The 15,344-nt window shown below is 41.9% G+C and overlaps 1 protein-coding gene and 1 long non-coding RNA gene across 7 annotated transcripts in view; one reads left to right on the top strand and one right to left on the bottom strand.

Moving 5' to 3' along the window:
- PDE8B (phosphodiesterase 8B) overlaps nt 1-15,344 on the bottom strand; it is a 165,020-nt gene that overhangs the window by 55,662 nt on the left and 94,014 nt on the right. For all 6 annotated transcript variants that reach the window (XM_039542831.1, XM_039542830.1, XM_039542829.1 and 3 more), the window contains exons 3-6: nt 14,074-14,264; nt 11,142-11,201; nt 9,331-9,388; nt 4,642-4,730 (exon numbers count right to left, since the gene is read on the bottom strand). In XM_039542831.1, coding sequence (XP_039398765.1) covers nt 4,642-4,730; nt 9,331-9,388; nt 11,142-11,201; nt 14,074-14,264 — 398 coding nt within the window. The remainder of the gene's footprint in view (nt 1-4,641; nt 4,731-9,330; nt 9,389-11,141; nt 11,202-14,073; nt 14,265-15,344) is intronic.
- Nucleotides 1,339-7,953, top strand: LOC120407326. The gene is made up of 3 exons (XR_005599879.1): nt 1,339-1,434; nt 4,081-4,199; nt 7,935-7,953. It is a non-coding gene; the product is annotated as an uncharacterized LOC120407326 (long non-coding RNA).

Genomic DNA, 15,344 nt, shown 5'->3' on the forward strand with positions numbered 1-15,344 from the left:
AGTATAAATGTTGCCACAAAAGGGTCTTGGTTTATGAGACTCAGGAACCTCTTGGTGTCAACTGGCAATGGGCACGGAGGGGTGCAGAGAATTTTACAGGGACCCCTAGGTCAGATACATGCATAGTAATTCCCTGAAGGATGATACGTGAGGTCTCTACCAAGAGCCAATGGCCTACTGATCATAATAAATCACTGTGAAATGTATGTGCAGATAATATTAAAGGAGTTGTGTCTGTACAGAAAATTATTTTCTTGAAGCAGGAGGTGACATGTCTCAGACAGATTACTTTCAAACAGGATGTAACAGACACTTCTCTCTCTGTCTGGTCATCTGTGTATTGGGCATTGCATATCTCACAATGGATGTCTGTTTGCATACTGAGCCAAATACTAATCAAGAAATTGCAAAATCTTCAAGAGAAAATTTTACATCCTGAATCTTTCACCGAGGAGGCAAGCGGACAGTGTGACTTGTCTCATGAATGGAAGTTCAGAGCAAGTCTGTCTGTAAAACACTTCAGGGGCTTTGGGTGAGCATTGCTCTGTAAGACATGAAAGTATCTAGTTAAGCAAGTCTAGGTTCTAGAATGTGTGTTATGATTTTGATACATAATCAACTGTTTCCAATACCTCTACTTGCAATCACTTGAATCTCTCTACTTTGTTAAATAAACTTACTTGTTTTCACTATAAACATATCTAAGTGTTTAGCAGAGCGGTGATCTGAGGTGAAACACGTAGTCTTGGCTGTACAGCTTCTTTGGAAGTAGCGATTCTGTGAATACTCCAAGTGTCCAGTGGAGCAGGGGCTGGACACTCCATGGAGATGTGTGGGCAGTCTGGGGTGCTCCTTTCATTAGCCTGTAAAGAGAGTGCAGGGCCTGTGTAGGCCTAGAGGGCAGGGCTGTGTTGCCTGTGACTGGTGGAGGCAGGGAGCTGACCCTCCTCAGGCACAGACAAAGCTTCTTCATGCTAAGGGAAGGTGGTAGTGAGATGCCCACAAACCTGGGTACCCTTGGGAATTTGTTGTGAGATTGTGTATACGTGTATGTATATATATTGTGACAGGGTCAGGCCAGATGGCTACAGGAGAGTGTTAGAAGGCAGATATATTAGTCCCAGATTAAGCAGATCCCTTTTCCCTGGGTAAGGTAACAGGGGCAGTTCCAGAAAAAGCAGGAACTTTCTGGAACCAACTAAGGCAGGCAAACTAATCAGGACACCTGGAGCTAATTAAGAAGAAACTGCTAGAATCAATTAGGACAGGCTGGCTAATCAGGGCATCTGAGTTTAAAAAGGACCTCACTTCAGTTTGTAGCGTGCATGTGAGGAGCTAGGAGCAAGAGGCACTTAGGAGCTGAGAGAGTGAAGACATATTGATGGAGGACTGAGGAGTACAAGCGGTATCAGACACCAGGAGACAGGTCCTGTGGTGAGGATAAAGAAGGTGTTGGGAGGAGGCCATGGGGAAGTAGCCCAGGGAGTTGTAGCTGTCGCACAGCTGTACCAGGAGGCACTCTAGACAGCTGCAATCCGCAGGGCCCTGGGCTGGAACCTGGAATAGAGGGTGGGCCCGGGTTCCCCCCAAACCTCCCAACTCTGATCAGACACAGGAGAAATTGACCTGGACTGTGGCCTCTACCAGAGGGGAAGGCCTCTGGGCTGTTTCCTGACTCACATGGTGAATCTCTGAGGTAAGCAAATCTGCCAGTAAGCACAGGATCCACCAAGGTAAAGGAGAAACTTTGTCACTAACTATATTTTAATTAAACAAACACACACAGACTACAGTACTATATATTATAGTAAATGAAACAATGAATTCACACTTGGATAATGTTGATCACTAATTTGGCTCCTGAACCACTGAGGTCTGAGCATCACTAAGTTAACTGAAGCGGTCTCTGGGGGCTGATGTCTGCATTGACAGTAGAAAACCAAAAAATGTTGCAGCCATGCATCAAATGCCTTTTTGAGATTATTCTCAGTTACAGTTGTGGATTTAAAACCAGGTAGAGTCAAACTGAGAGGTGTGGGAAAGGTGTAAAATACACATCAGTAATATTCAAGTGGGTGGAAATAGGTTTAAGGGGGACTAAGTGTAAGGCATAAATTACATAAAAAGCAAGAAAATTGTGTAAATTTAAGTCCGCCATCAGTCTGCTTTACCTTGCATCTTCTTACATCCTTGTGTTAGGTGCTTCCCTACTACACCCATATCTTCTGGTTCCTAACAGGGGCGGCTCTAGGTATTTTGCCGCCCCAAGCACGGTAGGCAGGCTGCCTTTGGCGGCTTGCCTGCGGGAGGTCCCCGGTCCCGCGGATTCGGCGGAACGCCTGCGGGAGGTCCAGCGAAGCCGCGGGACCAGCGGACCCTCTGCAGGCATGCCGCCGAAGGCTACCTGCCTGCCGCCCTCGCAGCGACCGGCAGAGCGTTCCCCGTGGCTTGCTGCCCCAGGCACGTGCTTGGCGTGCTGGTGCCTGGAGCCGCCCCTGGTTCCTAATGTTAGTTACAGGAACTTAGATCCACTTGGAGCTTGTCTACATGGTGCAGCATAGTGTGACAGTAGGGCATGTTTTATAAAGCTTACTAACTTGCTGGGCTCTAACTGTTCTGTGTAGACCCTGCTTGTGAATGTGAAAAGGTACCAGTTTGTTTGAAACAGAGCTACATAAACGCAGTCTCTGTAGTCCAAATTCAGAGGTGATATTGAAGTGCAACTCACATTAAGTGGATGAAAATACCAACAAGGTTTATTTGATTAAAGACAAATTGCTTTCAAAATTATTTCTTTTTAAGTTGAAGGCATTTTTTTTAGAGTTATGCAGACGAAAAAAGCAGTGCTTTAGTATTCATTTTTTGTTGTTGTGGCTTGTAAAACTACGGAAAACTGAATAAGAAAGGGAGAGCACAGCTCAGTTCCTTGAAATAATCTAGGTGAAAGGATATTGGTAGATTTGGTAGATTAATTACCTCCAGAGACTAACTTTGGCTTCAAAGTGTAATGAAGACTTTAAGCTTTCTTTGGCTGATGGCTTTATTTTCAATAACGCTGCAGAAAAATGTGATAATCAATATGAGTCATGTTCCCTGCATTTGGGAATTCAATTACTTATATTAATTATTAATACTGTTCATGCAGAGGTGTTCAGGCTGTATTAGTGTTCTGTCCTTGGGAGCTATAATTCTACATATTAAAACATCCTGGTTTTGTACTCTTTAAACAAGCAGGATGTAATGATTATTGGAAAAGGAAACAAATGAAAACAGAACAGGAAGTATGAGGGCATGTTCAATGTGCTGACATGAAATGAATGCCTATTGACCTTTTTAATAATTCTTTGTTTCTTTATTCCTGTACATTCCAGACAAGGGCTAGAAGACAAATGCAAGTACCTAGGAAGTTTTTTAAGCATAGAGGGTGCAAAAAAACTAAGTTAATTTCTTATCTGGGAATAGTTAAGTAGGTTATTTTCAGTATTTAGAGTTTCTGGCAGGATTCTGACTTTGCACATTGCTGGGCAATAGGTTTCTATTACCATAGTACATACTGAGTTTGGAGGTGGTAGTCTGAAAATTACACCAAATTATCTGGAAAGGTTTCCTTTTACACTGTCATTACAGATTATATTCCATTAGCCTTATCACAGACTACAGATACTGTATATAGGCTATATTAATCTTTTGGTAAAGGCTAAATTTTGTATTATACTTATTTTGAATTCTGCATTCCTCTACTTTCACACTGTAGTAACTGGTGTGGCCTTCCAAGCACCATCCAATAGTATGCAACTTTAAAAAGTTCACAAGTGCTTTATTTTCCTGATGAGCCTGCTTACATCAGAGCTGATATTGGCCAGAAAGTGTCTTAACCAACGATATTTTTTAAATTTTCTGGACTAGCGCTAATTAAATGCTATTCACTGAGTAAATGCACTTGATAAGTAATGTGATTAGACAATTTCTCATTCTGTTGCTAGCTGAAAACACTAGTTTAACAATTTTATCCATTAATTAACTCACAAAGCCTGTAATGGAATACCATCATTATGGGACAAAATCTCCTATTCCTTACAGAGGCCAAACTCTCACCGAAATCAAGACAAGTTTTGCCCAAATGAAGAATGGGTAAAAACAGAGTAAAAAGGCATCAGGATTTGGCTCTAGATCGAGTTTATGACAGGATGTCACACACAGTAAGTAAATACTAGATGAATAATAAAATTTAATGAAGGTAATTTAGGTTATGTCATTTAAAAATTCTAGTGTATGCATCATGTATACAGGATCAGACAAATCTCATATCAAACCCCATCCCACCAGCTGAATTGTACCTTGCTCTTTCACACTATTTCTACTAGAATGATAAATATGCAAACTGGCCTCATGCTGATCTACAGGGGGGACTTTAGCAAGGAGAGCTGCACTGTGGCCTAAATTCACTATAAGCCATATATCAAGGCAAGTGGGGCACAAAAACCCATCAGAACTGATGATGACAGATAATCACCTCTGACAGGTTTTCTGAACACAGAATGCAGCATATGGAACCCACAAGGAGGCAGATGCACAAACAAGTAATTCCGCAGAATATTGGACAATAAAAGTTTGTTCATTTTTTTTTGTGCTTCTACATACCGTAGTTTGAACTGTGACCGCACCTCCCCATGTTCTATTTGAATCAATTCATTGTAACAAGCAATTATGCTGCTATTCTCCATAAATCTCTGGAAAAGAATCAGAGACAGTACATGAAATAGGTCTGATTACTTTTAAACCTTTATTTATACTTCTGTTGCTAAAGCACTAATCTTTCAAACCCTTATTTGTACCTTTTGTGGCTAATGCTATAACAATCTTTTCCACTGTATTGATTTTCTAATTGCCAAGTAATGTACAAAGCAAGTGAGGTAATATGCTAAGTAACTGCACATTTTCTTGTTTGGTTTTAGGAAGCCAGCTAAATAGATAATTATAAAAAACAAAAACCTGATCCAGAATCTATATTGCAAGGACTTTTCATATTACATGACCATCACTTAATTCTAAAAGAAAAGGAATTCCTGAGAAACATGTACAACATTCACATTAATACCAAATTAATCTATGATGGTTCAAACCTGACAAGGAGTAGGAAGCTTAGTCTATGTCTGGTTTCACTGAAGTCCAAGGGACTCCTCAGCGTGAGTACAGATGGTAAAATCTGGCTTATAAAAGGATGCTTGAAGTACTGAGCACACTGACAGTGGTCAAGAAAAAGTGGACAGCGAATGGTAATATCTGTACACTCCAGAAGTAAGAATGGTTTTGGTTTCTTCCCCCCACCTCCCACTCTCTGGCAAATATAGCATCCAGTCCTGCTCCCACTGAAGTCTAGAGAGTTTTGCCATTGACTATAAGGGGAGAAGAATCTGCCTCTTTGACTTCAGTTATAGTGAACTGCTGACTAGGAAAACTGTTGGGGAAGCTCTGAAACAACTGCTTTATAAACGCTTGCACAGATTTTATTGTGTTCTCCACAAAGAACAGCTCTCTAACGTTGTTAGTTTTGTGGAAGGACAGCTGGATTGAGAGCCAGCAGCCAATCCTTTGAAGAACATCAAAGGTCCTTTTTAGAGGAAGCTGTACAGAATTAGTACTATGCCACATACCCTTTTTTTTCCTACAAAAACAGTGGTGTCACCATATGAATGCTCATCTCAAGCTGCCAGCAGTAAAGTCAGTTTCCTCTCTCAGATTTTGGGCTTTAAAAATCTGCTAGTGGTACAGCTGTGTTCATTTCATAATGTTTTAAAAACTCGTTAAATGGCACCATGTTGAGAGTTGTATGAATATTTTAATACCACTATCAAATACCTACATAGTGCACCCAAAAGAACAATTTACCCTTTGCAGAAGTAAGATTCAGTCTGTACAGTATTATCACATGAGGCTACAATGCTGCAGAAGAAAAATCACTTCAGCACTGATGAAAAGAACTGACAGATCCAGAAAGGGACACCCATGCGGGGAAAGAGATATTCTGTTCTCTTATGGGTGTGTAGTAGATTTGTGCAATTAATTCATTAATATAGTCAACACAGCACAAACATTTATTACACCAACATGAACACTGAAAGCCACTTAATTTAAAAAATATACAGGAAAAAAAAAGACTTCAGACGATATTCTGGAAGTGTTTCACCCCAAGAAGCAAGAATTGGAAAGCAATAGGTTTAGGAGACTTGGTTTTAATCAGTCTATGGCATATGAAAAAGGTTCCCGCCCACTTTATGAAACAATGAACAGAAATAACTCCTAAAACATGACCGTTCCTGCATACAGTCCAGAAGATTTTCTGTCACTGTAGCAGCTATGCACTAGATGATTAACAAAATTACTCATCTTAAAGGAACTGATCCAGGGGCGGCTCTACCTGTTTGGCCGCCCCAAGCAGTCATGCGCGGGAGGCGCCCCGGAGCCGCGGGAGCAGCGGACCTCCCGCGGGCATGACTGCAGAGGGACCGCTGGTCCCGCATGGCTCGGCTGGACCTCCCGCGGCTGCGGACGGTTCGCGGGTCCGGCGGCTCCGCTGGAGCTGCCGCAGTCATGCCTGCGGGAGGTCCAGCCGAGCCACGGGACGAGCGCCCCCTCCGCAGCCCCCTCCAGTCGTCCCGAGGCTCCGGTGGACCTCCCGCAGGCATGACTGCGGCAGGTCCGCCGGCCCAGCCTGCCGCCCCCCTGGCAGCAGGGGACGCCCCCTAGATTTTGCCGCCCTAGGCACCAGCTTGTTTTGCTGGTGCCTAGAGCCGCCAAAGGCAGTGATTCAGGAATTTCATAGGATCAATAAAGATAATCTAAAGGTCACTTAAATGACAAAGATACAAAAAACTCTTAAGCAAACATCCAGAATTACTCACCTCTACAGGACATAGATCTAATATACTGTACTGTAGAAAAATCTATTGATTATCTGACAAAACAATTCCAAGAAGAGATTAAATCAGCCTTCAATAAGCCTTTGAGCCCAGTCCAGAATCCAAGGAAGTCAACAACAAAACTCCAGTAGATAATAATACAACAAACACCTACCTCTTATATGGAGCTTTTCATCAGTAGATCTCAAAGCATTTTACAAAGGAGTTCAGTATCATTTTCAATAGCTTTACTGTGTGCAGGATTAAACCCTTCGTTAATTTTTTAAAATTTACACATGTGCAAAAAATCCAGACAAAACCACCAGAACTAGCAGTGAGGTACATAAAACTGTCAAGTCATGTTTTTCCAAGAAAAAAAATTAAGGAAGGGTAGGTAAAAGGTAGGTGCTATATGCCAACATCAGAATGAATAGTGATATGATAAAATAAAGCTATTAAAAAGGGAAAGGGTAAAGTGAGATACATATAATTTGAATAAAATTAATCTGTTTTTTCCAAAAATTGATTTCATTCTGTTGCTGATAAAAATCTTAGCCTGTGTGTGTGCACAATGCTGATCTTTTCTCCCTTGAATGGATGTGGAGCCTGTGGATACCCATTCAAGCATGAAAAAATGCTATGCTCCCCCCTCTGCTTGTGATGGGCAGAAGTAGACTCTGATATCTGACATGTTCTAGAGCTTGAAAACAATGCTGCTAAGAAGGGTCATAATGGCAACAAACTACGTCAGGAAGATATAAGTTATTCTGGAAGTTGGTACTAATCAATAAAATCATGCTGATGTACTGATTAAAGTATTACAAATAATTAGGGTGATGAGAAAATGATGTTCAACATTCAATGGTGATGACATAGGCTAATGGATTATATTAAATGATCATGAAGCAGTATCTAATTCATTTCTAAAAAGCAGAGGATCATGAAACACTTATGATGACAATAATCTTTCAGAAAATTACTCAAAGGAAATGATTCCTTGCTTCATTTCAAATTCTCCTTCCCATCTGTTTTAAGAAACCTTCCTGAACCCCCCTACCTTTGGTCTGGCCATGCAAGAGAAAGTGAATGCACACACTTGCTCTCCTGCCTGGGGCAGTGGGAGAGAACAGGTAAGGCTTTGGATCAACCCTCCCTTTTCACTATCCAGTACAGCTGAACTAGTGTGCAGGGAGGGGCAGATTGCTGCTGGTATAAGGCCAGCACAGGCAGGGAACGATGACTGAGAGCTGTGTGTCAGAGTCACACAGAGTGCCTCCTGCAGCTACTTCTAGTGTGGTTATGCACCACCCTTGCTCAGGACTGCACATTAAGTTACAATCTAGCCTACAGAGCATATGGGCCTGAAATCTTTGGACAAAATACTAGGCATTAGGAGAAAAGGAAAACTTGAGACAAAAAATTTTAATAGTAAAGAATGTGACAAAGAATTAAACAACTTTTTTTTTTACAATACACTAAACTAAAGAGAAAATTAAATTTGCAAATGTATGGGCTGACATCTGTCTGTCTTAGGTACTTATATGCCCCCACCCCTCCCATTACCACAGCGTGTGAGCACCTCAGTGTTTAATGTATTTAGCCTCACAACACTCCTGTGAGATAGGGAAGTACTATATCCCCATTTTACAGATGGGGACTGAGTTACAAAAAGACTTAGAGCCTTGCCCAAGTCACACAAGAAGTCTGTGGTAGAGCAGGGAATTGAACCTGTGTCTCCAGAATCATAGACTAGCACCCTAGCTATTGGATTATCATCTCTCTCTTTACAGGGCTACTTTCTCAGTTCTCAGCTACACAGGTGCCATGGAGAGCAAGAAGACACAGACACCTTTTTCATCCTCCCTTTGTGCAAGCAGCATGGCAGACTCTAATACCCAGAGCACCAGGAGAGTTTGCAGGCCAATGTGTCAATATCACACAACCAACCTGATTCAATCGCTACTGAAAATAATGGAAAGATGCCTTTTGATTTCAGTTGGAGTTGGATTGCCCCAGGTAGGCATGGGCTGCCAGCTAGAGGGATGAACAGCTCTCCTGATGGCTAGAGTGCATGCTGTGACATGCAACATGTACAAACCCCAGGAGCAACAAAGAACACCCATCTGCACAATATTTATCCTGCCACCTGTCATGGGGAATTGTGCCCAGGCCAACAGGAATTCATCTGCCACCATTACTGCTCCTTGCGGAAGCACTGGGCAGGTCTATATGTTTTTCTTATGGTGTATACTTAGCCATTTCCAGTTAAACACAAACAGTGTTTGATGAAATTATTTTCTCATCGCTACAGTGTAGTTAACATGATACAAGCAAACTTGTGCTTTACATGAATAATTCATACACTAATTTTTAGTTATATAAAATTGAAGTGTTTGTAGAAATTACCCTGATTCTTTAGTAAATTACATACCCTATCAAAGCCCGCATGGAGAAGGGGAAGAACAGAGGTCTCTTCTTGGTCAGCAGATCTACAGAAAAGCAAAACATATCATCAAAAATGATAACTTGACAGTTATCTAAACAGACTGTAGGAAGAATAACGTGGCACAAAATATAATCACAGTATATATCATGTAATCCTTTTGCAGATGTCGCTCTTCCCGATGTGTATGTTTAGATACCTAGAGCAATATACTAGCAGTAGGATATCATGACAGATATTGGAGGCAGTTACTATATTTTTTTCATCACTATTGCAGCAAGCCTGCTAGATGTTCAAGAAAAGTGCTGGCTCTTTTCCAATCGAGAGAAGCGTTTTTACAAAGAAAGCTAATATAAAGAGGATAGGAAGATACACAGAGGAAACAAAAACTAAAAAGTTACTTATTCAATAAAGAGTGAAAATGAACAATACATCTTTTATATTTTATTTTGTTATGATTATCTGGTCACACAACTAGAAAACAAACAAAACTAGGTGGCAAAAATGACCTCGCTATTTCCTTTAGTTACACAGTATGCAGAGCCATGATTAGATTTGACAAGACTGCCTTGGAATAATAATAATGTGATATAATTTGTATGCATCTCTAGAACTTTTCATTGAGCTCTTAGAGATTTCATGGGCTCTTCATTATTGTTCTGTTCCTTATCTTTGTTAGTACTCCTCTCTCTCTTTTTCCCTTCAAGCTGATAACTAATATTAGTTGTGTTCCTCATAACAAGTCAAATCCTAAGTCCAATTCTTCGGAAAGAATTCTGTGAGGTGCTGTATGCCCTTAATTCCCCATGAGCATTCTGATTTCTGTGACAGCTGAGCTTGTTTGGCACCTTACAGGAGTTAATCAAATGCCTTACAGCAGGGGTTGTCGATCTTTTTCTTTCTGAGCCCCCCCCCCCCAACATGCTATAAAAACTTCACTGCCCACCTGTGCCACAACAACTGTTTTCTGCATATAAAAGCCACAGCCGCCATTAGCGGGTAGCAAGGAGGGCAATTGCCTTGGCCCCCATACCACAGGGGGCACCACAAAACTAAGTTGTTCAGGCTTCAGCCCTTTGTGGTGGGGCTCGGGGTCCCCAGCTGCTGTTCCATGCGGCAGGGTTTGGCTTTCTGCCCTGGGCCCTAGAAAGTCTGATGCCAGCCATGCTTAGCAGACCCCCTGAAACCTGCTTGCAGCTCCCTGGTTGAGAACCACTTACAGGAAGAAGCCCTCAGTCCTTACTAAAGCGACACTCTCAACTGAAGTCAATGGGAATTTTGTCTGAGTAAACGGTGTAAAAAAACAGAGCAAAGAGTAAAAGCAGAGTTAAGACTTCAGGAAATTCCAGTGAATGTGGGACCTGCCTTCTATCAAGCTACTGTTAAGTTTTCTTATATTTATATTTCTTAGTCTCTCCCTACACCACCCTACCCCACATAACCCCAAGATGTTATTGGCTACAACATTCTTTCTAAAACTTCCATCATAGCTTTCTATATTTTTCTGATATTTAGGCCATTATGTTATGACCCTCTTCAGTGAGAGAATGCAATAAGTTATAATTTTGTCTGCAATCAGATGGAATAAATAAACCTACCACAACAAGACATCACTGATCTTTTCCACTTCATGTAAAAACAAATACTTCTACTGATAATATATTCCACATAAGCTACAAATAGTAGCTTGTGGCCTATGAGACTGCCCATTATCATGCAAACATTATTACTGGTTGTATATAATAAACATTTTCTCGAACAGAACAAAACTTTCAAAAAAAATATAAAGAAATACCTACATGCGGGGAACAACAGCAAGTATCACAGTGTGTTCTGATGGCTTTGTAGCACGAATTGACCTGAAAGGAGACAAGTCCTGTGTCACACTATATCACACCATGCTTTATTGACAACTTTGAATTTCTTCACCTTCTATATAACAGAAAATGAAAGAAGCCTCAGACAAGATTCTATAAGGTCAAGTCTGGAAAATGGTAGAAGACACCCAAAAACATTTTTTGCACTTTATCCACTTGATTTTTGGGTGTTTAAGGATACTAAGTTCACATTCCCTCAATTCTCGGCCAAAGGCCCCAAACCTTGGGAGAGCAGGAAGCTGCATCTGTCCAAATCAAGGGAACCTGGAGAAGCCCCTTCTCCCCAATTTAATTTGGTTTGGATTCCATGGATGTGTGGATTGTATGGTGGGCTTGAAGGGGGAGCAGTCTGTCTATATGAGAAGGGTAGGCAAACTATGACCCAGATGTTTTAATCTGGGTCTCAAGCTCCTGTCAGGGAGTGGGGTCTGTGGCTTGCCCCACTCCAGTGCGCCAGTTGGGGAGTGGGGTCTGGGGCTTGTCAGGGGACTCCACACACTGCCCCCACCCCAAGCGCTGCCCCTGCAGCTCCCATTGGCTGCACAGGCAGCTCATAGAGCCACCTGGCCGTGCCTCCATGTAGGAGCCAGAGGGGAGACATGCCGCTGCTTCAGGTTGCTGCTTGAGGTAAGTGCTGCCTGGAGCCTGCACCCCTGACCCGCTCCCAGGCCCCAGCCCTGATCCCCCTCCCTCCCTCTGAACCCCTTGGTCCCAGCCTGGAGCACCCTCCTGCACCTCCAACCCCTCATCCCCAGCCCCACCCCAGAGCCATACCCCCAGCTGGAGCCCTCCTCCTCCTCCCCCCACACCCTCACCCCCAATTTTGAGAGCATTCATGGCCTGACATACAATTTCCATACCCACATGTGGCCCTGGGGCCAAAAAGTTTGCCCACCCTTGCTATATGGCATACTCCCCACTTTCATTAGTTGACTGCCAAAAAAAGAGATCTTGGTGGAAGATTAGAAAATGAAGTATTAACTCACATCTACATCTCCTATACCACCGATAGGAGTAGGGCAGAGGTGTGAAAGGTATGGTCAATGGCAGCACAGCTCCTACAAGGAGCTGTTCTGCATGGTGGGAGGAAAGTACAGAGCACTAAGAGAGGCCAGCCCTCAACTGCCACGGTCCTTGATCCCTCGAGACAGAACATGCTTTTCCCCTCACAGACTAAGGATTCATGGGATCTCTAGTGCCTGCCCCTTCTGCAAATTCTCAAACCCATTTATCATGTTGGATTTGTTCCCAAAAGAAGATGTGGACATCAATTTATCAGGGATACATTAACAAATTGGATATTGTTCAGAGAAGAGCACAAAAATAAATAATAATATGGCAACTAAATTGTGAGGAAAGCTAAAACTACACACATAGCTTGGTTAAGCAACAACTAGAAGGGTGGACAATCCCAGTTTACAAATACCTGAAGGCTTAAACACCAGAGAGAGCAATTATTTAACATGGCATAAGAAGGTACAATTAGGAATGATGATAAAAAAAGGAATGGTAGAAACTTGGAATAATGGTAAAAAGGGGGGGAAGTGTAGGCTGAATATTAGGAAAATTGTGGTGTTAGACTGTCCAATAGTTTCAGAAGGAAAGGAAGGAAGGTGGAAGCCTCATTGCTTAGGACTTCAGAAAGTTGACTGAACACTAGAAAAGGTACTGAAGGGAACAAGCCTGTTTTTATAGGGATAGGTACAGGATAATCTGTTAGACCAGCTCTGCTTTCCATAAATTGTACCATATGTGAACCATTAAAAAATAGGCCTTTTGCTACTGGTCTAATAACCATTAGGTGCATCTTGTTGAGACACTGGAATTATATGATTGATTGTCAAACATGGAATGGCTTTCCCTCCATATGTGAGTAATAAAGGGTCCTCTTTTTATTTAATTTTTTTAAAAAACATATTAACATTAGACCAGATTCAGAAACCTTTACTTCATGGGCAGTGGATATCATAGACAGCCAGGTGTGGCCTCACCCGCGCTCCGCCCCCAGACTCCATCCTGCTTCACACAATGTGGCTCCCCCAGTGCAGTGGTCCCGGCACTCCAGGGGCTGGGGGCACTAGCCTGGGGTATGGCCAGTGACTGTAGTAGAAAGCACTGGGCTCTGGTGGGGGGGGGGGGCATGGAAGGGGCAGGGCTAGAGGCTAGCCTTATACCACCCATGCCTTACTTCCACCAGGTAATCACTTACTCTGAGTAGTTCCACTGAAATAAATAAAACGGTCTGAATGGCATATAAAATACTATTCAGGATCAGCATGCCAAAATGTGCCCATTATGGTCTGATGAAAAAGCGCAGAGCATGACATGCTGTGTAAAATAAATGAAACAGTTGGAAAGATACCTTCCCCAGAATTCTAATGATAAATGGTTGTAAACTTAGAAGCAGCTGTTTTGACACAGAGTACCAAACACATGCAAAGAATGACATGAACTTCACTAAAGTGCCATCAGTGAAGTGTGGCAGACCCAGGGGGCAAATGACAGTGTTCCATTAGTCCCTGCTGCTCCAACTGTTGATGCAGGATTAATTGCTCAGAGGAGTAAGTCTAAAAGTGATGACCACACACTGTGGAAGGATTTATGGTAGCTCTGGTTCAAGATCCTATGGAAGCTGTCAACCAAAAATGATAATAGGTGTCTTCATATACTAAATGTAATTATTTCTATTGCAGCTTTTATTTTTTCTTTTGTGATGGAGCACTGCAATCCCTGTCCTCAGTCTCAAAACTTGTTTTCTGTATGTCACTGTGTCTTGATTTTGTTATGCCCATTCAATGTGGTATTCTGCAATGCATTGTGACATTCAGTAGAAGCACAACGTCCATTAAGTTACCTGCAGATTGCTTCTGCATCAAAGTATCTGGCGTGCCTGTGATCTATGACAATTATTTCATGGTGTTTATCAAGAAAACATTCAAGCGCTGACTCTGGTGTTCTGGCAAAATTGCACCTGTATCCAGCTCTATCACAAGCCCACCAGAACCCATCACTTTGGTTGTCTTCTTTAGCAAAGATCAGCAAAACCTGCAAAACAGGGAAGCCATCAGCCCATATTAAATATACAACATAATTCTCTTCATTGTACAAACTTAAACTACTAGAATTAAAAAAATTAGACTTCCTGCTTTCAAAAACAGCATCAGACTCTACAATTTAAAACAGACCCATTTAATTACTACATTATTAAAATTATATTTAATAATGAGGCTAATGTATATTAAGCACCTTATTTTTATACAGCTTCCACCCAGACACTTTTTGTGTGAATGCAGATGTGTCCACAATTAGTTTTGGATAAAAATCCTACCACTAAAATATTTAAGTATTTGATCTGTAGTAGGATTTGCACCTGCCATTAACCAGGAGCAAAAAGTTGCACCAGGAAGACAGGACCTCAGCCCTGAAAAAAAAATCTTGATGCAACACTTATAGCTTTAAGCCACCAGATAGCTATTGCCAGCGAAAATCCCAGTGCTGCAAGTAGGATCAAAAGTAGGCAAAAACCCAACACTGTGTGAAGCAGAGAGTTTGCTGGAGCTTGGAATAAAATAATCTTAAACTTATTCCTGTATGTGCACTTGGGTTTACTTACCACAAGACAGTGAACTGACTAGCTCCTTCAAAAATATTTTATATGCACTCTAATTTCCAAATGCTCGTCAATCAGAGGTTTGTGAAAGGCACAGGCTTCTGGGGGTGCATTCTACATAGTTTCAATTCAAAGTTCAGGAAGAAAAAACAAGTCAAAGTGCTTTGAAAAATAACATGCACTTAGAATGCAGGTCACTAGGTAGCACATGGCAAAAAAATAAAGATTCAATGAAATCCACCATGAAAACTAGATGAGCATCAGCAGCAAAAGCAGGAATGAATTTAACAGCACCCACATGGAGCTTCCGTGATTGAAGGTGAATATTGCTCCAATCCATAATCATCAATAGCCAATAAGCAGGTGTTCCAACAACTGGTGTTATCTTGAAGTTGCTACAAGAAAGAATTGGTGTTGTATACAACATAGCAGGCCTGATTCTCCACTCTGTTACACCAGTTTTACAGTGGTTCAACATCACTCTCTCAATGGGATAGAGAATCAAATATTTAGGG

The sequence above is a fragment of the Mauremys reevesii genome, linkage group 6, assembly GCF_016161935.1.
Source record: "Mauremys reevesii isolate NIE-2019 linkage group 6, ASM1616193v1, whole genome shotgun sequence".
NCBI classification, from domain to species: Eukaryota; Metazoa; Chordata; order Testudines; family Geoemydidae; genus Mauremys; species Mauremys reevesii.